This window comes from Sparus aurata, chromosome 6, assembly GCF_900880675.1.
Source record: "Sparus aurata chromosome 6, fSpaAur1.1, whole genome shotgun sequence".
NCBI classification, from domain to species: Eukaryota; Metazoa; Chordata; class Actinopteri; order Spariformes; family Sparidae; genus Sparus; species Sparus aurata.
Window position 1 is genome coordinate 11,052,726 of NC_044192.1, and position 22,885 is coordinate 11,075,610.

The 22,885-nt window shown below is 39.5% G+C and overlaps 2 protein-coding genes and 1 long non-coding RNA gene across 4 annotated transcripts; 1 reads left to right on the forward strand and 2 right to left on the reverse strand.

Moving 5' to 3' along the window:
- The first annotated feature begins 580 nt into the window (after positions 1 to 580).
- rps10 (ribosomal protein S10) lies at positions 581 to 4,918 on the forward strand. The gene is made up of 6 exons (XM_030421588.1): positions 581 to 736; positions 1,203 to 1,352; positions 2,361 to 2,535; positions 4,161 to 4,238; positions 4,498 to 4,553; positions 4,834 to 4,918. Exons 2-6 carry the CDS (start codon positions 1,203 to 1,205, stop codon positions 4,873 to 4,875), a joined length of 501 nt encoding a protein of 166 aa, XP_030277448.1. The 5' UTR covers positions 581 to 736; the 3' UTR covers positions 4,876 to 4,918.
- Positions 4,919 to 4,920: 2 nt separating this feature from the next.
- On the reverse strand, positions 4,921 to 9,742 carry LOC115584154 (uncharacterized). The gene is made up of 3 exons (XR_003984492.1): positions 9,667 to 9,742; positions 8,147 to 8,239; positions 4,921 to 6,240 (listed from the first exon to the last, which is right to left on the reverse strand). It is a non-coding gene; the product is annotated as an uncharacterized LOC115584154 (long non-coding RNA).
- Positions 9,743 to 12,741: 2,999 nt separating this feature from the next.
- On the reverse strand, positions 12,742 to 22,850 carry nudt3b (nudix (nucleoside diphosphate linked moiety X)-type motif 3b). Of its 2 annotated transcripts, none has more exons than XM_030420277.1 (5): positions 22,440 to 22,850; positions 20,935 to 21,045; positions 17,491 to 17,535; positions 17,295 to 17,379; positions 12,742 to 17,004 (listed from the first exon to the last, which is right to left on the reverse strand). In XM_030420277.1, exons 1-5 carry the CDS (start codon positions 22,536 to 22,538, stop codon positions 16,808 to 16,810), a joined length of 537 nt encoding a protein of 178 aa, XP_030276137.1. In that variant the 5' UTR covers positions 22,539 to 22,850; the 3' UTR covers positions 12,742 to 16,807. The 2 variants fall into 2 exon arrangements, with proteins under 2 accessions (XP_030276137.1, XP_030276138.1); XM_030420278.1 differs by lacking the exon at positions 22,440 to 22,850 and adding an exon at positions 22,052 to 22,095.
- Positions 22,851 to 22,885: the final 35 nt, after the last annotated feature.

A 22,885-nucleotide genomic window follows, 5' to 3' on the forward strand; every position in this document is an offset into this window, starting at 1 on the left:
ACACTAGAGTGTGTTGAAAAGTGACTCTGTCTAATAAAGAGAATAAAGAGAATTCAATATAATTAACTGAAAAGAAAAAATAAAATACATACATTTTGTCCAATGTTTTGATACCAGTGTTTTTTAGAACTGGCCCATGGATGTTTTTATTTTACTGAAATTTGACACAGCGGCTGTAGAACAGGTTGGAAGGTCGCTGGTTCAAATCCCAGCTCCGGGCTGAGCTGCATGTCGAAGTGTCCTTGAGCAAGACACTGAACCCCAAATTGCTCCTGATGTGCAGTCGGCACCTTGCATGGCGGCCTCAGCCATCAGTGAAGGCCCTGCAATGAGCTGGCGACTTGTCCAGGGTGTACCCTGCCCTCACCCAGAGACAGCTGGGATTGGCTCCAGCAAAAACCCCCGCAACACCATAAAAAAGGGATAAAGTGGTTACAGACAATGGATGGATGAATGAAATTTGACACATGAGCAGACCAATGATGTCATAATGACAAAAATTTGTTTTAAAACATCATATTAATAATAACTTTAAAATGTTGTATTACAGCCAAATAAATGCAATCTGGTATACTATTTAATACCACTAACCCAGCACTGTCTATTAACCCAGCAGGTGTTCCCTTCCACGCCGGCAGGGGGCGACACACCTCCAGCGGCGCCGGGCTGAGGGGATAAACCTTCCTGATCAACGACAGCCGTTCCTTCCGGCTCCGGTCCCATATCAAGTGGAAAGGTAAAGACAGACCCGGCGTCGTAATCTAAATATATCTTCACCATCTCATGTCCTATTAAACAATAATCTTCGATGTTCGATAGTGTTTGATATCATAATATACCCCGTGAACGTATGTTCGCGTTAAATATGTTACAATCGTAGATATTAGCCGCTAAAGTTGGGAAGTTATCCAGGCTGTGGTGCCTACTGGCGACTGCCATTTTTCTCTGTTAAACGCGGGCGGCTTTGTGAACGTTAATGTTTGTAAAAGTCTGGCTATTAATACGAACATAGAAAATATCACCAATGTATTCATTAATAAAACCTAAGATATGTGGTTTTCTGCTTCCTTGAGGTTTATCAAGAGATGTTGCCTAGTTAGCTATCAGGCTAGCAAGTTAGCATGCTATCACAGAGGAAGCTGCTGCGAGCTGGCTTGACATGAACGCGTGGATATTGATGCATAACCTGTCACTCAACACAGATGCTGATGCCCAAGAAGAACCGCATTGCTATCTACGAGCTCCTCTTCAAGGAGGGAGTCATGGTGGCCAAGAAAGATGTCCACCTGGCCAAGCATCCCGAGCTTGCTGACAAGAATGTGCCCAACCTTCATGTGATGAAAGCGATGCAGGTGAGAAACTGGGTGATGGAGGATGTAAAGTGATATTATAACTGTAATTGTACGTGGATGTTGCCTGAATCCCAGTTGTATAGACAGTGATCATCAGTTTCCTGTGGTAGTTGGCCCAAGCTTGACCTCCATCTTTGGGTAGTACTGACATCACGCACTCAGGGTCGTTTTTGGTGCCGTGTCTGTATCCTTGTTGAAAGATCTGACGGGAAAAAATTATATGTAAGGCATAAATATAGGCAATCACTGGTTATTACACTTGTAGAAGCACTTCCTCAAGTGTAACAGACATCGAGAGGCCACAGAAAACGAGAGCAACATCCACTCGCATTGTGTAAATATTGATATATTTCTGCCTCTTATTTGACCATATTTGAGTTAATAAATACATAGTTAAGTTCACATCCTTCGTAATGGGCAAATTAGGAAAAACTCTAAAGGTTAGTCAGAAATACTTGCTGCTGTTTTGTTTGGGCAGAACCCTCAGTTGGATGTGTTCATTAACAAAACTATAACACATTGTATCTAAGATGATGGATTTTATTTTTTTTGGATGCAGATGGTTGGAGTCTGTGAACATCCTTAAAACTTGTCAGAATAGCAAATGTTGTGAAATAGCTATCTGTGAAATGTATTAGATTAGTAGTAGATTACAAATGTAGTGTGTTGAGGGAGAAAAGAGAAATGGATGATGCTCATCAAGTACTGCATCTGTCAGTATCGAGAGTTTTGTGTCTTGATTTTTTAAAAAGCTGGCAGTTTGTGCAAAGTTGTGTCATGTTCTTCACTTACACAACAGAACACAGTGACTTTAATGGGAGTAAAGAAACACGTAATGTTCTCTGTGAGGGTACTTAAGCTCTTTTTGGTTTATTACGGGTGATTATGATGGGAATAATTACGTGAAACGATACACTTGATCAAGTCAGTAAATACTTACAGTCAACTAGTTGGTAGTGCTCCAATTTCAGTGGGAGAACTACATAATGTGTGTGCTTTTCCCTCCAGTCCTTGAAGTCCTGTGGGTATGTCAAGGAGCAATTCGCCTGGCGTCACTTCTACTGGTACCTCACCAATGAGGGTATCCAGTACCTGAGAGACTTCCTCCACCTCCCCCCTGAGATCGTGCCCGCCACCCTGCGCCGCCAGACCCGCCCTGAGACCGCAAGGCCCAGGCCCAAGGGTAAGATCGCTAACAAAAATGATTCTGGTGGTGGTTAAATGTTGTGGGGGGTTGGAGCTAGTGCAGCAATCTGCAGAATACTAGCAGTGATAACTACTGATTGTCCCTTTTCTAAAGGTAGTGTCAACTAATTTATAATACATTAATGTGTCTTTAGTTTTCACAAAAGAGAACACAAGTCATTAGCTGATGATGTAAACCTGCTGAGTGGGTGCATTCCAAAGAGATTAACATCATGGTATCATTCAGAGTTCAGCAACTCTGTTAAGTTCCAGGTGTGTTGGCTTGAAATCACCTTTACATGAAATATTGTATAATTTGTGGAAATTAAAAGCCAACAGTCAAGTCTTAAAAAACAACTTTTACTGATTTCCCCAGAAGCACTGAAACTTGAGATTTAATGTCAAGCCACATAATCATCCTTATCAGCACATCTTGTTAACATTACGTTCAGTCTTGTCTGTTGTATGAATTAGAACATTATTAATTGAAATTGGACAATGTGCCTTTGCTTCTGTCACATGTCACTGGTGCTTTATGGCATGTGGAAGATGTGTTAATCATTTTGTTTTTGGTTTATTAAGGTGAAGTTGATGGTTACACTGAGACTGAACTTTAAAACTAAGTTTGTGGCCTTGCAGCATCCAGAACAATACTCCAACAGCTGATGTTTCTTAATTTTAGTATCCTAACATTAAATTGGAATGTTTTGAGAAGAGAAAATTGTGCTTAAGATAAGGTTGCACAGATATATTGGCCTACATGATTCTATAACAGATAATATTAATACGATGGCAACATGTGAACAATGTGAAAAGGAAGATACATTTATTTGAGTCCAACCAGTTTATTTTTCTAATACAGCATGTAATGCTATAAAAAACAGTAGAATAACCTCTGCCTACTGTTGGACTGGTTAATGGTTACCTAAACTCGTGGACTTCATGTTCACCACCGCCCTGTGGCGTCATTGATCTTCTCCTGCTGAGTGGAAGGTATTCGCTGCTGGTAGAGAGGCTGGGTGGTCTCAACTTCAAAGTGTAACAACTAAACTAATTGCTGTATAACATGTTCAAATGCAAAGTTAATTTGGCTCAGCTGTTCTTTACAGTCAGCACTCTTTTCTGGCTCATTGATGAAATTTCTGTTGGCATGATGAGCTCTGTATGTTAGTGTAGAACAAACTGGCTGTGGCCCCAAAAGCATGTTTCATTCTCTCTGCTGTGGCCTCTCTGTAGTCCATGTGTGGAGCTCAGCCTCAGCCAAATTTAGAGTCAGCAAGAATAAAATCCCCACTCAGAACTTTGGTTGAGTGCCATCCCATCTGAAGTCCTCCTAAGCTTTATCAACTGAAATCCCATTATAGGAATAGCAAATATTTAATTTTCTTGATTATTGGCCACCATTGTGCTGCTTTAGAGCTCACGGCAGTTAAGGGCAGTATGAAATGTGACCGTGCTGCATCTGTTTACCCCCTAAGCATACTGATTTAGTTTTTCTCATTAAAACGAAACATTTCCTCCCCTTTGTAGAGTGTTGTCGTTGTCTTCTGGTTACATCTTTTATTGCAAGAAAATTACTTGTAACCAAAGTGGTCCTGAGCTGAATTTTCTGTTTTTCCTCAGGAATGGAAGGAGAGAGGCCCGCTCGCCTCAACCGTGGTGAGGCTGACAGAGATGCATACAGGCGATCTGCTGCACCCCGTGAGTATACTTCTAAAAATATGTGGTCTTGTGCTGAAATAATGGTTGAAATGAGCAACACAGTCTCAAAGTGAGGCTTAAATATAAGTAAGGTATATAAAGTTATTTACCTTGACATCCTCTCTTTTAATGTAGTGGAGAGTACTTGCTCAAATAAACCTAACATTGTATATGTAAAGGAGCCTTTTAACTGTCCTAGTTTGAATCTGATTATATGAAAATTGCTGGCTGACGTGGTAATTTGTATTTTCTCAACCAGCTGGTGCTGACAAGAAAGCAGAGGCCGGTGCTGGAGCTGCCACAGAGTTCCAGTTCGTAAGTATTGCAGCTTTTTCTCAAATTTCCCTGTGTGGGTTTTCAAATTTGTTTCCAAGATGACTATTCTTTTGCTCTTGAATAGGTTTTGTTGTGGCAAATAAGGAATGCTTTTTTACAGTAATTATACAAGTCTCCCTGAAACTGTGCGGTTTTATAATGGGTTCAATAAGGAACGGCTGCAAACTAAACTTAATATGCATAGAGCCATTATAAAACTCATATCTTCTGTTCATCTTGGTTCGCCTGATGTACTGACAAAATCTTTTCTCTGTTGCAGAGAGGTGGCTTCGGACGCGGCAGAGGACAGCAGCCTCAGTAAATTTCACACGCTCTTTCTGTACAATAAAGAAAAACAAACAACATCTTGTCTAAGTATGGTTTATTGATAGGAGATTGTGGGTTAACAATGAATGATGATGAAGAATTAACAGTTGGTTTCAAACACTCAGGTGAGCAGATGTGTGTTGTCCAGAAAATAAAACTGGATCAAGTCAGTCAATGAGACTTCATGTAAAATAACATTCTTTGATCACAGATTAGGTCTTAAAAAGACAAAGTGTTTGTTCTTGCAAGCATTTATCCGCTCATAATATTGGATGCACTTTTCTCCCCACAATGGCAAAGATATGACCAGCCTCTTACCCTAAACAACCTCACTTCTCTTAGATCAACGGAAGGCAGGAAGTACAGGCCAAATTGCATTCATGGTGTTGATCCTTATGGATTTCAAAGGGGGATGACATGAGAATAAAAAAAGAGGGACAAAATGCCATGGACATTATACTGACCCTCAGTCGTACTCCGTAACTACAAAATACTTATTAAAAACAGATGGGGAACATTAATATTTGAGGAGTTTCTGCCTTGATGAATGAAAGAATGTATGTGAGTTTGCTTAATTAAAGAAAATACCTCCTGCTCCTATTAACACAAAAACTCTCATTGCCAAAATGTTACATTGTGAGCGACAGGAGATTCTGAATGCATTGACAACAGATTTTGAAAACTGGTATTGTTTGTTCTTCTCCAGACATTTAGTGTGGAATTGAACATGGCAGCTTCTGAGGGTCGGTGGCGCTATTGTGTTTGAAGTCTATACAGCTGAGAGTGTGAGTCTGTTTGCGAGCAGCACAACATTTCCTACTGATCTGATAGAAAACATCTGACAACAACAGGCTTGTAAAATAAGTTTGACTCATTTAATGCTGCATCACAGATGGACAGAAACCAAAGCAGTCCATGTTGAGAATGTTTGGGAGTCTCACAGCCTGAGGACAGAAGCTACGTCAGTGGTTACTTCTGGTTCTTTTAGTCTTTTTCAGTATTCGTTGAGCTCTGTGCAGACACCTCACCTCTCCACTGTCACTGATGCTCTGTGGATGGATGGATCAGAGCATTCCTGTCCTGGGCCGAGCACCAACCACTCAACATGTCAGTCCACAAAACTTGATTACAGGAAATCAGGATTCAGTTCAGGACACCGTTGTCCAGCTCCTGGCTCCTCTTGTTCTGGAGAAACGAACAGTGACCATCAGTACACTGCAGATATATCAGCCATGTTTGATCCCCCTGGTAAAGTTCAGGTGAAAGATACACTTTCCCTTTAGGCTCCTGTGGCAGTTCGTCTCCATTATTTGGCTCATCTTGTTCGTCTTGGTGATTTGTCCTTTCAACCGTCCATCACCTGCAAGATGAGAAAGAAGAGCAGTGGTAGTTTCACGTCTCTTTGCGCAGGTTTTGTGGGGATTTTGTGGAAGTTTTTTGTGAATTTGTGGAGGTTTGTAGAGATTTGTGTGTCATTGTGGAGGTTTTGTGATTATTTGTGGCAGTTTGGTGTGTATTTGTTGAGGTTTTGAGTCTCTTTGTGGACATTTTTTGTGAATTTGTGGAGGTCTGTAGAGATTTTGTGTGTATTTGTGGCAGTTTTGTGTGTATTTCTTGAGGTTTTGAGTCTGGAGATTTTGTGTGTCGTTGTGGAGTTTTTGTGTGGCGTTGTGGAGGTTTTGTGTATATTTATTGGGGTTTTGTGTATTAGTGGAAGTTTTTAGTGAATTTGTGGAGGTTTGTAGAGATTTTGTGTCATTGTGGAGGTTTTGAGTCTCTGGAGGTTTTCTGTGTCATTGTGAAGATTTTGTGTATTTGTGGAGGTTTGTAGAGATTTTGTGTCATTGTGGAGGTTTTGTATCATTGTGGAAGTTTTGTGTATATTTTTGGAAGTTTTGTGTATTTGTGGACGTTTTTAGTGAATTTGTAGAGGTTTGTAGAGATTTTGTGTGTCATTGTGAAGGTTTTGTGTGTCACGGTGAAGATTTTGAGCCTCTTTGTGGAGATTTTGTGTTACACAGTGGAGGTTTTGTGTATATTTATGGTTATTTTGTGTGTAATTGTGAAGATTTTTTGTCTTTTTTTGGGAGGTTTTGAGTGTATCTGTAAAAAGCAATGAACATGTGTGTACACTGAGAGCCACAACATTAGAACCAGTGACAGGTGAAATAAATAACATTCATCATTGTGTTCCAATGCCATGTTAGGCTGTGAAACAATGAGTCCTAGAATTCATGTCGATGTCTCTTTGACAAACACCAGTCACCCAAACAAAGCTGCAGACCAAGTACACCCCCTCATGGCAGCAGCACTTCTTGATGGCAGTGCCCCCCCAGCAGGACAATGCACCTGCAACGCTGGAAAAAACTGCTCAGGAACGACCGAGGAATGTGGGAAAGAGCTCAAGGTGTCAACCTGGCCTCCAGATTCCCCAGATTTCAATCCAACTGAGCTTCCACTGGATGCAGTCTGAGCCAAGAACGATCCATGGGGGCCCCAACATAGATGGGAGTTGGTTCTGGCGCTTCCAATAGATGCTCAACTGGATTGGGGTCTGGAGAATGAGGAGGCCTGTTTGATACCTTGGGTTCTTTGCCACCAGGAGGTGTAGTTGGTCTGAACAGTGTTTGTGTGGGTGGTGTTTGTCAAAGAGGCTCCACAGAAATGGCAGAACTCAAAGTTTCCCAGCAGAACATTTGATTGTAACAAGATGATCAATGCTCACTTCACTTGTCAGTTGTTTTAATATTATGGCTGAACAGTGTTGATATACATGTTAAATAAAATATAATTATATAATTCATATTGTATATATAAATGAGCTAAAATAAATGCAGGCATTCTAAACAGACATACTGTTTATATTTCTTCTCAGTAAACAAAACCCATTTAACATTTGAACTGAAACAGGGCCATTTGACTAAAATAATATTGCAAAAATATTGCAAAACCCATTTAAAATACAACTTTTACTTCCTTCTTTTATTTCCCATTGGAGTTACTTGTACATTGCTTGTTTGCAAATGTGTTTGCCTTTTTAATTAGTTTTTTAAAAGGCAAACAGCGACAGAGGGAGAGAGACTGGTGTCCTAGCAGTGAGTGACACTGTAGTGGCTTCTGCCAACCCAAACTGTCAGTATTCAACGACTTGTGAATGAGACTCGACTATCCTATAGAATCATTTACTGATCCTAGAGTATTAATGAACAGCAAATGACAAATCTCACACTTTCTGCCTTTAATTTTTGCACCTCCATTGCACTGACCTTGTTGGACCAGGTGTCTCTCCTCTCCAGGTCTGATCACCATACAGGTCAGAGCTGCTCCACTTGAAGCTGATGACAAGTCCCACTGTTCACCTAGAGAGAGGATGAAGTACTTTAGTACAACATGATGACTACATACGTGTGTGTGTATTCTGATTGCAACAGGAACAAATAAGATGTAATCAGAGTACAGACACATCTGGCAAAAAGTGGATTTCTTACATGATTATAATTTTATAATAAAGAATGATATAGTCTGTAACCATGTGCATGACATCTCTTCAGGAGTCTCACATCACTCTGCACTGTAAAATCTACAATAATCTGATTTAATAAATGTGTTTTTTTTTACAGGTAAAGCAAAAGTAAACCAAATGTATTAAGTCACGAGAACATGTGCTATATACACAGGTAATGTGATTTTAAAGTCTATCTTTTGAAACACAAGGAGTCAGTGCAGTGATTTAAATAACACTAAACCAGAACTGAGACAAACACACGTAATACAATTGGTGCAGATTACTATGAGGCTGCTATTGTGTGTATAAACTACTCAAGCTGTTAAAAATGACCTTCTATGCTGACATACTAACATACTTAGACATTACAACACATGGAGCCTGTTGGATAACTGTGCTGTACTCTGATATTCGGCTGTAATGATGCTAGTATTAACAAGTTAACGCTACACAGCATGATAATGGCGTCATGCTAACACTACAACAGACACACACGTTAGCTAACATGCAAACCTGTCTGTAAAAACACCACATGAAATGACTCACACGTCTTTAAGCTCATTATACTGTCCGTACACGGTTAATGTGTCCTCCTTACCCATTAATGAAAGCAGCTGAGCTGCTGCTAACGTGTTTCCCAAACCGTGCAGTGCATCTCCAACAACTTTAAAGTCAGCTAGCTAACATAGCATAGCATAAGCACTCACTTAAAACGACCAGTATGTTAGCTAACCAGTTTTCGTGGTGTTCTAAAGAATATACATTTCAAAAAGTTTCATGCCGATTTTACCGAAACTACAGACGTGTTTTGAGGAAGTGACCTACATCTAATTAACTGTGCATTATTCAAGTAATTCGCGGCAGAGAAAAAACGACCAAAATCACAATGGAGGTCTGGTGCACCGAGCAAAACATAACGTCCATTACGGATTTAATTGGATGTTGGAAAAGGATTATGTTCCAGCCGAATTTACCTCAACACCTAACCTAAATGAGAGATCTTCAGCTTCATGTTCAAAGTTATTTCAGAAACATTCAAGGCAAAAACAAATGTCACTGACATGAGAGGGAGGCTGGCTCCCTTTTAACCCGCACATATGCACAACGCACGATGATAGTTATGTGGAGCTCGCTGATACATGAAGGAACATCACCTGGGCTTATTACTTGAAATCGGTAAGTAATAACTGATCTGTACACCTCCCACACAGACATGAATACACCTGTACTGAGCAGGTAACTGTAGACATAAAGCAGATTTGTACAGAACAGTTTACTGACCTTATTTGTGTCCTCAGAGAAGAGCCGCTCAGATCAGAGTGAAGATACCTCAGTGATTAATATAGGCATCTTAAAGTTTTGGAGGGAAATGCACTAGCTTCACGGGGGAAACGAGCGAGACCGCCCCTTTTGGCGCTAACCACCTGCATTCGTCTGAAAACCTGTGGGCGGGACTTATTTTGCTTGGTTTACTTCAATCCAATTCCAACCAGAGAGTCAGGTGTTGAATGGTGTATAGCTCAGTTGGTAGCAGGTGTCCCGTTGGCAGTAACTTTGCCTTTGCCCGGGTTTGAGTCCCAGTCTGGATTCCTTTACTGTGTCATGTTTCCTGTAATCTCGCTATCAGTTTTGTCAAATGAGGCTAAATTAGAATTATAACAAATATTAAGAGAACCAACTCAGATAAGTAATTGTTAATAGGACTAAAAAATGTCACATTTTTTATTGATATTTCATTTCTCTTGTCTTTATTTGTTATTATTCCAATACTAACAGAATGTAATCAAGTTACATTACTTTAATATTGTAATCGAGTGAATTCAGGTAATTTGGACACCTCAGCTCAAGTATAATTGATTTCTGTTCTGTACATTTACCATAAAATTAATGAGATTAAATGAATGATGACTTCATGGGGGTGATGTCACAGGAAGGGGCGGGGCAAGTGTACATATTATGTGTATAAGAATCTATTTCTTACCTTTTTATTACATTGTTTATTTATTGTTTGTTGTTAAATTGAACTGTCCTTAGGCTGCTGTGACACACAGATATCCCCGTTTGCAGGACCAATAAAGGAATTCTGATTCTGATTCTGAGTCAATCACGATCCCTGGGAATTGCATAAGGAGGTCAGTGATGTAATATTCTGATCAGTCACAAATAAGAAAATGTTTCTAATATTTTATCACATTATGTTTGTGTTGGGACCGTCACATGGTTCTGACATGAAAGTGGCCTAAATTACACTAACAAAGGTAGGTACATCACCCTAATGTCCAGTAGGTGGCACCTGCTTGACACAGTCCCCCCATCCATCTCCCATTGTCTGAGAGCACACCTGAATGCATCGTCAGTTTCCGGATCCTCTAGGTATCTGGAGGTGTACCTTCAGATACCTTCAGATACCATCATTGCACAGATGGAAACTGAAGAAGCTAAATGGCATTTCACCCATAATTGATGCCATTTATACCTGTGCTCTTTTACCATGACATGTCAGAATGTCTTGTGTGAACTTGAAGGGCACTGTAACACTCTTAGGGTTGGAGAAATTATACAAATCATTTTTATGAGCAGGTTTTACTGATTTGATGACCCAGTGTAATCTCTATCATGACACTGGCCAAACCTGTAGACTTGCATGAAATGGCACATGCAATTTACTATGACTGCCATTAATGTGAAATGAAATCCATCAGCTGCAGCACATTTCCATACTGCAAACAAATTCTGATATGTGGCCACACTGTAAATATGACTGCAGTACACAAAGTCTGAAGTGTGCTAGTGATGTACACTGTTGTCCCAATGCAATTCAAAAAGAAATGAATGTAGTGTGCCCAGTATTCACTTTATTACATGTTCTTTATATTTGAAATAGAAGAAATAAACGTGATGCTAATTAAACTTAACTATTTTGTTGTTAAGTTGTTGTCTGACTTGTTTCCAGAGCTCCTTCACCACCATCCACAATTAAATTTTTCCCAGCTGTGTGGAGCTCCACCACTTCCTTTGTGCACTGCATTGTGGAAGAACAGACTGCATCAACAGCAAACTAAAAAATCAAAGCTCGTTAGTGTGCATTCCTAATGTGTTAAAAGGAGAAGTTTACAAAATCATCATTATCTACTCACCTCCATCCTGATGGTTTGTCTACAAAACTTCACCTGACTTTTTTCACTAGCCTCCCTGCCATGTGACTGACACGACCGTGAAGCTATTGGGGGGAAAATTGCAGATTTTTCATAGAAAAATATGAAATATAAGAAGCACTAAACTCCAATAAAGGGAGGTGTGTCTCATTCAAACAGAACAGGAAGACATTTTTGCACAGATTTTGAATCAATGATTTCATGGAGGTGGAAATGTTTTGTGGACTACAAAACTTCACCCAACTTTTCATCTGCATGTACGTCTTATTATTTAGTGCAAAGTTGGAGGCTTTAAAACAGCTTTTTTCTCCTCACATTTATTTGATAACTTTCAATACTACTTACTTTGCAAAAATGCTGACAATCAAATTAGATAATCAGCCACATGCCATATCGGCCCATAGTATTTACAGTCCATACATACATGTAAATGTATGTAAACTAAATGTTAGTGAGAAGTCATATTTCAGTTAAGATAGTAGGTAAAGATGTTGTGTTAAAATATTACTTTGGTGAAGTTATCTATATGAATTATACTTGAGTAAAAGTCTGGAAGTACCTGATATTTAATGTACTTTAGCACAAAAGTTCAGTCTGCAATAAATGAAATTAAGCATCAACAGTATAAGTTAAAGTAAATTCTAAATATGTTTACATGCATGTTTTCACTGTATAATATGGGTTGATGATTACCTGCCTGGCCAAATATTGGATCTGATATTTGGCATTTTTTTTGATTATTGTAATCAGTGTTTTTTTTCTAACTGATTGCTGATAAAATAATTTAAAAATACATCTGATACAGCTTTGAACCTATAAAGTAACTGCTAATTTATTTTATCAGGTGATTGTATTGAGATCAAAATAGTTTTTGTCTCTAAAATGTAGTGAAGTGGAAATATTAAGTAGCAGGTAAATACATAAATATATACAGTACCTCGTATTTGTACTTGACAATTGTACTTGACACTAAGGAACATTCAATACTTTATATTTCAAATAGGGTTCGCCAAATTTCTCTTTTACCCAAGTAATACTTACACATGATATCTTTACTTTTACTCAGGTGTAACCTATGGGTACAAATATCTCTGTCTAATCTTCTAATCTGTCTTATAGAGTAGTATAATTGTATGGAGTGAAAGTCCTGCAGGTGCAAACATGAAAATAACACTCATGAACACAAACAATGACACAGGCCTGAATGTGAAATACTGGTGTTTATTTGTTGGCACATTTATATTACAATCTTCAGTCTTCTCGCACTGGTTTTATTCCACAGTCCCAAATGACAAAAGAGAGGAAAAGAAAAATTCCAGTGACACATACACCTTGGAGAACACAATTACGAGTACGTAACTTCAAGGCTGAGGTCAACGGCTACAAGTGCACAAATGTTTGGTTCGTTATTCAATTGCAGAATATCTTCGGGGGCTAAATCTTTGAACAGCCTTTCAAGTCAATTTACAATTATGCTGTTACACTAAAGGAAACTCATTGTTTACAATCCTCTGCTGCACAGTGATGTGCTTTTAATGTCTTATTTTTTTTTTTTGCTTTGGCCACCAGATGGGGCTATACATATTTAAACCATCGCCTTTGGTAAATTTAAGAAAGTGACTTCAAGCTCGAAATCTTCAATTCGTCATCTGTTTTTGACAAGTTCTGCAGCTTTAGTGCGATTTACAAACGAGCCAATTATTATAGCAGAGATAAAAGGGGGTAGATGCGTTTGCTCCATTGTAGCTCCACATTAACTCCAACGTGCGTATGTGGAGACGTTTACTTCATAGATTCCCTCCTGACCTCATTTTACTTATGACAAGAACTGCCTTAATTTTGAGTTAGAAGGGAGTTTTTATACAAAAGAAAAAAAAAAGGGGGACACTAATCCTTATTGACCAAAGCCAAAGTGCGTCCTCTGGCTGTAAGGGTGCTGTGTTAGCTATATACATGACATTAGCTTGTCAATAACACAACAGATTAAAAGAACAAACAGAAAGAAAAAAAAAATGGATAAAGAACAAGTGGTCATTAATAATTAAGTCACTGGCTGTTACTTGTGGAAAATCCTCCTCACATTCATTTTGACAGTACCTGTCACCTGTGTCAAACCGTCAAGAGCGAATAATAAAATCATTGCCAATTATTCTGGGATAGTTTTTTTTTCTCTCCTCTAACCATATACAGGTCCATCCCCTTAACATCCAATTGCACATTTCAATGAAGACTAAAAGTTTCCGATCGACACAAAATCTCTTATGAAGTGCCAGGTAGGGCATCATAAAGCTAAACTTTGGCCGCCACACCTTTCTGATACACAGCAATAAAATCTGTTTAAAGTCTCAAACTGTCACGAAGAAGACCTTGGACTTCATTCAATAAACTGTCATTCAGAAAAAGTTTCCATTCAAGGGATTTTAAAGAGGCCAATATTTTAATATTAAGAGTTTGTCTACAGCTTGATTTACTGGCAGTTGTGACCCCCTCAAAACAATAATTCAGAGAACATACCATGAAGGAAGACACCCAGAACTGCTGTCACTGTAGCGTCTCTCTGCCCCTTTTTCTCCCTTCGCTTCTGATCTGCTAGTTTACAGAGTGTAGTTTGATTCCTCAGGAGGGCTGAACCATGATACTGAAGTTTTCTGTCCTTGCTCAAAGTTGAATATGCATCTGCTACAGAACCTGAAAGTAAACTTTGAGCACTGCATCATTCTAACCATTCTTATATTGTTAGCATTGTGTTTGAACGAGATCAACCAGAGGATTACTATCATTAAACCATAACTTAACTTTGAAAACTGTTATAATCAGTACCAGTATTTCCATATAACCGTATTAACACAACTACTTGTGAATGAAAGGGCTTCTTTTAACATGCAGACAAAGTTAGCAACCATCTGGTAAACAAAGTGGAGCATTTTGATCGTTCCCTCAGGTTGGTGGGGACTAGACCACATCTGGGTTAAGAGAATCATTAAAATTGGACTAAACCAGTGCAAAAAATAATTGAAATATTGGTTCATATCAATTCCCCATATCTGAAATGATTTTACTGTTCAATTTTCCAGCATCGATACGACAGTAATAGCTCAGGTTTCTTTGCTCTCCTCTAACAGTGAGTTGACAAATGCACTGCTGTAGTCCACAGATAGATCCTCCTCCAGAAGAAGATTACTTAGACACTGTTGTTCTTAACACACAGTACACAAGCCTTAATACACTTGTCTTTAAATAAGAATCTAACCATTTTTGTCCTTAATGTTGTCTACTTTTTCTCATGGTATCGAACATATCAATAAGGTTCTGTATCCGATAGCCGCAAGAGTCCAAGAAAGTTACTTATTACAGGTATTAATATGGACAGAAAACTACAGTATCATTTATAAGAGACAAGTAAAAGAAGCCCACCATGAGAAAATACACCGACTGGGGATAGTGGAGCAGTTACTAGCTTGAAAAGGACTTCAAGTCTACTTTACTCCTAATCTTGGTTGTAGATGGAAACGAAAATAAAAAGTAATCCTTCACTGTTACAATTTTGTTTTGGTCTTAAATAAAATGTTAGGATTTTGGGAATATTAATTTATTAATCAGTTCTTCACTCTCACCTACAACCAAATCCACATTCCTTGTTCTTTAGCCTGAAATGCTATCTCGAGAGAAAAAGTTCCCCAGCAGCTCCAAAGCCAACGCCATGAGTTCAATCGGTTCTTCCAGCCTCAGTTGAAATGACATGTACAACTCACAGATGTGTAAGAGGGTATTTTGTCATTTGTACTCTCACCTTTGATCTATACAGAAATAAACAATTTACAATAAAAACCTCTAACATGCTATCTACAGCGCCTCCAGTTTCACAGTATTGAGCCAGCTGCCTCACGCCACATCGAGGCCATAGTGACGCAGCTCGGCTAAAGAGACTTTTGCCAGACGTTAGAGAGCAAACCCAAAAAAAAAAAAGAAAAGAAAAGAAAAAGAAACTAGTATCCAAAAGCATTTTACATGTTAAAAACGAGGTCTCAAACTGTACAAGGCTTGTTTGTTCTGCATCTTGCCAAAGACAGCATTATAGATTCCATTACTTTCAATGTCAAGCAGGTGTTTTTGAGTGTTTTTGGGGATGCAGATTAAATACTACAGGAAGGGTTAAAAAAAAAAAAAAAAACCATGACCATAATGAAAAGTGCCCACTAAAGTCACCTGTGCTATGTTACAAACACAATGTAAACAATTGCATTTTAACCAAACTGAATGTGAGGAGTAAAATATGGAAATGGGTTTTAATAACTTAAGTGATATGTGTTGAATTTTGAAATTACAAGTTCATGATTCTGACATCTACTACTTCTACCCTCTCAGTATGTGGAGGAAGACGTGGTAGTCAGTCACAAAGCATTAAAAAGAAAACAAAAAAAGGGATTAAAGGAGGTAAAGACACTGAGGAGAAAAGGTGGTTTGTTTTACATTGTACGTTGACATTCTTTCACTCTCTTTATAGTATATTATGCTCCGATCGAGAGTGAAGCTTGTAGTGCTTGGCTAGCTTCCCCAATGAGAGAGAAACACACTTGACACTATAAATTGAATGACTAGTGAGGGGCCGAATCCTTCTTGTTTAAGAGACATCGATAACCACGATAAGGACTGAAATAAAGACAACCCAAAGACCTTACCACAAGTCTGTTGCACAGTCAGCATCAGGTCACTCGAGTGAGTGAGACACAACAAAACAGTGCTCATGCAAGACAAGTCACTTCCCACAACTCTGTTCATTCAGATACAGACAACATTTTCCTATCCTTATAACAGGGGAGGGAGTACACTAATGGGCACATTCATTCACAGGAAAGTAAAAAGAAAAATGGAGGAAACATTAAAAAGACCACCAAAAGCCTTCAGCTTAAGCACTAAGTATACACTTTTACATTACAACGGTAAAAAGTAGTTCTTGCATTCAATAAACACCACGCTAAGGGCGCGTTAAGGAAAGAGAATGAGGGGGAGCGAGGGGGGACATATTCATGCAGTTGTCAGTAAAAAGAAAAAAAGAGAGGGGTCAAAAATTACATTTACATTTACAAAGTGTTTCAGACTATTCACCCGACACTTGTCATCAAGTCTGTGCCACAGTTCTGGCACAAAGGAGTTGGCAAGGCAAACCATGTTATTGAGACAAAAAAGAAAGAAGAGAAGAGAAATGACACAAGTAAGAGCGCAAGTGGTGGCGAAAGCTCCTGGGGGTATCAGAGTTATGGTTTTAGTTATCTGATACCCGAGACGGAGCTCTGATTGATGCTGTAGGTAGGGGAGAGGTCCCCACCTATCGTGGCCACCAAAGGTGTTCCGTTACTGGTCAGGCAACTCTCCTGGAGAGCCTCGAAGTAGGTGGCCTGCACAGGCTTGTGACACTGCAACACTTGTATGGCATCGTCTATTTTAAACCATTCCCTTTTTCTCCCTGTTGACAGAATGAGACACCATTGTGGAGCAAGTTTAGACATGTGAGGGACAGCAGAAAAACAAATTGTGAAGTTAGGTTCTGACTAATTATTAGTATTGTACACGACATTAAGGTGAAAATCTAAAGGGCAGGAACAAAGCTGGTGGTATTATCTCCCTTACAATAAAATCCCTCAACTGCAATATCGCTGAGGCCTGGGAAGGAAAACTAAAGCTACAGCGAGCATGTGACTGTCTGAGAACTTTGTCCGTATGATCCCCATTTTGACAAGTAAACAAATGCTTTACCAATGTTGACTGAGTCCTCCCAGTCCTCCAGCACCTCTGTTACAATAAGAACATAGACGTATGTTCTGTGTTTCCTCTCTTGGTTCTGCAGGAGGGAAAAACATGTTGTCTTAGCATATTTCCAGTTCTCATTCACAAACACGCAGCAGTTTGTTGACATTTGTAGACTAAAAAAAAGTAAGCAAACAAGCGTTACCTCAAATACTCCAACTAAGCGACCTAGAGTCCCCTTCACACCGGCCTGTAAAGACAGAACATTTTTTTTTATTGTGAACAAACACAAAAATCAATCAGACTTTATTTATAGAGCACTTTTCATACATTGTAATGTAGCACAAAGTGCTTTACAGAATTAAAACAGCAACAATGACAATATGACAGTGTAAAGTTACAACTGAGGGCATTTCATGAATATGAAGAGTCAGAGGGAGGTTGACACAAAACTATAACACCTGTGTAATGAAATGTCTAGAAATTAACTACATTTTCTTTAACATTGTAGTGTTAAATTGAGACTGAGTCACTCAGGTATTGATTTCATTGGTATGGTAATTTTTGAAACTGTGGCTGAAGTGGATTAAATTACATCATTGTATTGCTTTTATCCTCACGGCTCTAATTCCTGTGTTGCTGCCGAATTCTCTAAAAAGACTCACTTAATTTGATCAAATGTTGAGATCATGTACTGCATGTACTGATTCTCTCACACTTTACTGAAGTAAAACTTGTTTAGCCAACAGTATGATACAATTTGATTAACAATTAAACTGCTGGAAAAAACATTAACAGTCACAGCGCCCAAGTTTGAAATCAAGTTTTTTAACGTTCATGAACTTTCTTGTAACTTAAACTACAGATAAAGATAAAACATGAATTATATTGGGATGAAAACTTAAGGAAATAAGGTTATAAAAAGGAATATAACCACTACCAAAACAATGAGGATAAGTATGTGATCATCCATACTGACACTCAGTAAAATGGATATTAGTTACTGCTGTGGGCCAACGCTGCACAGAGAAACAAACAAGGAAAACCCCCGGAAGAATATGGTTTCACAACATTTTTCACAGATGAGAAAAGTTAAAAGAATCAGACACTCGGGTTGGGAGAGTCCTCGTCTTTTTTATTCATTCTTTTGGCTGAGTCAACATCAATTATCCTGGCAATGGTTTAGAAAGGACATCAAAGCAAACTTCAGACATCTCATCAGCGGCAAAGATCATTTGGCAGTGTGTCTAGATTAAATTGGGGGTTTTTATGTGTAATTTTCCATTGTCTTCTAAATGTCATCAATGTGCTTACATAAAAAGAGGTTGACTACAGTTAGGAACAAATATTATAAGCACTTCTTTAACATTATTTTGTAGGAAACTTCCCCATAATCAAGCCAACTGATGGCCCTGTAAATTCAGATGACTTTTGATTGGCTGGGTGTGTTTCTATCATTCATCCAACTGCTCTGAACGTGATCCCAACAATACAGTTAATCACTATTGTTGTTGTTATAGTTGTGGTGTGGACTCGGCCATCCACTTGAGTTAGAAAGATTTTTTTAAACATCTATTTTTAGTTACAGTTAAATGTTTAGTTTTTGATGTGGGTGGTCCTTTAGGATTATTTTCATTATCCAGCTATTTTCTATATTAACTGATTACGTTTTGGGCAACAAAATGTTAGAAAGTAAAAAGGAAAACTGTTAAAATGATCTACAAATTGTTCCCGTTACAAATGTTACAGCCGCAAAACACATCTAAACAGCTCTGCTTGGCAAGCACTCACTCTCACATACTGACGCCCTCTCTACAAGATGTTTTGCGCATCATAAAAGATCATATAAAAGGTCAGAAGCGAACAACGGAATGACCGCTTTGCTATCAACTCGGACTCTTCCCATGATCCCAAATCCAAAGCCGGAAGAATGTCACTAACTTCCCTAGAGAGAGGACAATGTGAACACTGGTTACCTGTAAACAAATTATAAATTATAAAAAACAATCCCCAAGGCAGTTTAAACTCAAAGAGGTGAATAGTAGGTCAAGTTTAGGTGCAGGGCCAGAACACTTGCTGACATCTTTGCAGCTTCTTCTTCTTCTCCAGGTTCCAGTTTCATTCTATAAATAAAATGTTGACAGCACGCTCTGTACCATGGACCCAGTGTTGGACTCCTCAAGCCTTAAGTTCATATGTAAAAGAACAGGCTCTCCACTAGAAACCACAAAGATGTGCCGGGGATTAAGTAATAGGTCAAAAGTCAACGCATGTTTTTATGAGATGGAAAATGTCTCCCAACTCTTTCATGTAACTAAAGACTAGTGGGGAATCTTCTTGAAAGAAGATGTAGAGTATGGAAGCAGCGTTACAACTTATGCAACGCTGTCCTGAGTCCTCTCGATGCAGGATCAGGGCGTACGATTCCCAAGCATTAGCAGAAGTTGTGGCCAGTTGGATAGACAAAGGAGCCCTCTGTAACCTTTGGCCTGATCCTGAGCACTGTGTCTACACCATCATCCCTGGCAAGACTCCAAACCAATAAACATAAGCAATCTCTCACTGCTCATATGGTCATCAGAATAAGCTCACCAGGATTAGGATATGTCCTGTTACACCACCGTCCAATAAGAGGCTTAGTAAGCCACAGAACGTGGTGATGGATCAAGTACCACTCAAAGTCACATCAAACTTTCTAAATGTGCCCTTTTAGGACTTTTAACAAAGCTCAGTCAGTAGTGATGTGACATTGCTTTTGACCCTCTGTTGGCAAGCCACAGTGTCCTGCGACCGTCAAGGCTACCAAAAAGCAGGAGCCAGAATAAGGGATGATATCAGCATCCATCAGTGTGATGGATCATACATAGAGAATAGGCTTTATTTGGGCAGTGACCCGCCAAGAACTGACAGCCGTGTGAGATTCAATGCTGCAGTGCCCTGTCGCCACCCTGATCGAAATGTCCAAACAGTCAACAACATGTACAAAAGAGGAATACCCTACTTAAGGGATGGACATAGGTGGTTTAGGCAGGATATTGATTTTCAAATCCAACTGTTTACCAATTGCTACCAATCCTCTACTAAAAAAAGGATGCATTTTGCCCTTCAAAATCTCTCTGCTGTTGTAAAAATAGACCTGTCTAAAAACATACAAAGAATGGAAGCTGATTGTTTTCCGTTAGTGTTAGCAGGATTGGATATTGCTGCAGCGCAACCGCTGGGCAGCCAGTGTTCAATCTCAGTGTGTCCTCTTTTGACACCTAAACACTGCTTTGTAACATGATGCTATGATACAGCTTACATGTTGCTAGGCTCTCGCTCTCTGTCCATGCAAACAGGATGACTGCACTGACAGAAGGGTTTTCAGAGCGAGGTATTACTCCCAGTGTTAAATACAGACACGAACTAATACAGATGAAACACAATACATCTTATGTGCCACCCTGAAAATGGAAATCCATTCTCAGAAAAATATTCCTGGCTATGAACTAAGTCTAGAAATGCACGTTTCACATCCACGCTTTGGATACAAGGGTCAAGTAACGTTTGCCGCTTCACAGTCAATTACAAGATAAAAAAACACAGAATAGACACACCTTTTAGGCACAAATTACATATAATATTGATGAAAAACATCAACAGAACCAACCTCTTCACACACTTCTCGAGCTGCTGCAACATTGGGCTCCTCCTCTGGCTCCATTCCCCCTCCAGGAACTATCCACTTATCAGGATGTCTACTACTGCTCACCAGGAGCACCTGCAAAGCATCCCACACAAGACTGGTTAGGCCTTAATGTCTAAATCAATGTCATTTGTTAACAGTGATCATATAGGCATGTGTTTACAGTACACAAGTGCTGCTGCTATAGGAAGATATTCAGTGATCTAGATGCAGGGAGAGCTACATGTCAGCTATGACAGCTATCACATTGTAAATCAGCTGGATATTCATGTGAATGCAGTTCATTTTCTGTTTGCCTGCATGCAAATCCTATTTATTTTTTTTTTCCCCCTAAAAGCTGGTGTGTGAGTCATTGAGTTTGCTTGTTTTTCCACATTAGGTTGGTGAGTTCAGGCTGTCACCAATTTGAGGCTTGGCTGAGTGGGCAAAGAGGTACAGAAGTTTCTATCAGGTCATACAGATGTGTTTCCTGTCAGCAACAGCCGACGATGCTCACAATCTGGCCTCCCTGGACAAAATGAGGAATTAGTTTAGTCTCAATTTGTCTCCTTCAATGGTAAAAATTTCTCACTACAAAGACATCTTTGTACGTGCTGTTGACTGGACATCAGCCTCCTAAAATCGCCTCTGATGTCAAATAACCTTCTTACAGGATACTTTAAGTGTTTTTTAAGGGAGAGTGCACGAAGATAGCTAATGATAACATTTATAGACAACTTAACAGGTTTTGAGTTTGACATCAAGCCGAGTAAACGATCCAAATTTCAGTAGTATGAATGTTATTTCATCAAGTAAAAAGCGTACAAAGACGTAGTGATGTTTTAACGTTAAGCTAACCCGGTAACAGTGTTGTCTTTCGGCTAAAGCTAGCTCAGCAAACAGCTAACGTAACAGCTACATATCAGTCCAATGTTTGGCTAGCAGTACCAGTTGCATTAACGCTAACACAGTTAACAGTTATTCGACTTATCAAGCCGCCAGTAATATAAACAGATACACATCTTAGCCAGTCATTTTAGAGACATAAAGAGTTATTTCTATCCACACACATCTCATTTTGATAAAGTCATTGCTCACTCACAGCCTGTTCTGTGGGCTGTGGTCGCTGGCCGAGAGCCGGCTGCCCACAGCAGCAACACGGCTAGTTAGCGAGCTAACATTAGCATTAGCATGCAGCTAACGGGTTGACTTTAAGTAACGGTGGGTAGAAAACCCCGAGGCTGCTATATGCACAGCTAAAGAGGCTTACATAACACCTGGGTAAGTACGAGCTGAAAAACAACGTTTAAAGCACAAACCCAAGAGTCGACACAATATTTTTGATAAACGAATGAGTTGTCGTTTCAGACTGCCATAAAAACACAGCTGTGTTGATAAACACACCGATTTACAGACAGAAAAGACAGTGAAAGCAGCTACAGCTGCTAACGCTAGCTTGGCCCTCCAGACAGCATCATCACCGGACTCACCTCCTCCTCCGCGTCGCTCCTGAAGCACAGACAGGCGGCCCGCTTCTTGTACCCATCCCCGTCGTACGTCCGGGTTTGGTTCGACTTGAGCTTCATCATTTCAAAGGGCACAGAAGTTCAAAAGTACAGCGAAGTTTACCACTTAGTAAGATGATGGTCGTAGACGCAAAGTCCTCCTCCGGGGAACCTCGGCGTTTTACTTAAAAGAAATAACTTCTTCTTCGCTTCATTTTCACAAACCTAGGCACATCTACGGCACGGTCGCCATTACAAGGAGCCGCTACGCCCACGACGTAATTTAACCTTTAATGGCTCGGCGAGCGTAATAAAATGACGTAAGCGGCGTTGCAGAATTGGGGCAGCGGATGCGTGGAAAACGCAACACCACGCTCTGACTGGAGTGAGCCGGTGCGGGAAACTGGCACTTTTGGCTCCAACTAGCTCGT

Excerpts from the sequence above, each read along its gene's own strand:
- rps10 (XM_030421588.1), top strand. The coding sequence starts at position 1,203 with ATGCTGATGCCCAAGAAGAACCGCATTGCTATCTACGAGCTCCTCTTC. Across the intron at positions 2,536-4,160 it reads CGCAAGGCCCAGGCCCAAGG|GAATGGAAGGAGAGAGGCCC; the intron begins GTAAGATCGCTA and ends GTTTTTCCTCAG. Across the intron at positions 4,554-4,833 it reads CTGCCACAGAGTTCCAGTTC|AGAGGTGGCTTCGGACGCGG; the intron begins GTAAGTATTGCA and ends TCTCTGTTGCAG.
- nudt3b (XM_030420277.1), bottom strand. The coding sequence starts at position 22,538 with ATGATGAAGCTCAAGTCGAACCAAACCCGGACGTACGACGGGGATGGG. Across the intron at positions 17,380-17,490 it reads GCTTAGTTGGAGTATTTGAG|AACCAAGAGAGGAAACACAG; the intron begins GTAACGCTTGTT and ends TCCCTCCTGCAG. Across the intron at positions 17,005-17,294 it reads GGAGGACTCAGTCAACATTG|GGAGAAAAAGGGAATGGTTT; the intron begins GTAAAGCATTTG and ends TTCTGTCAACAG.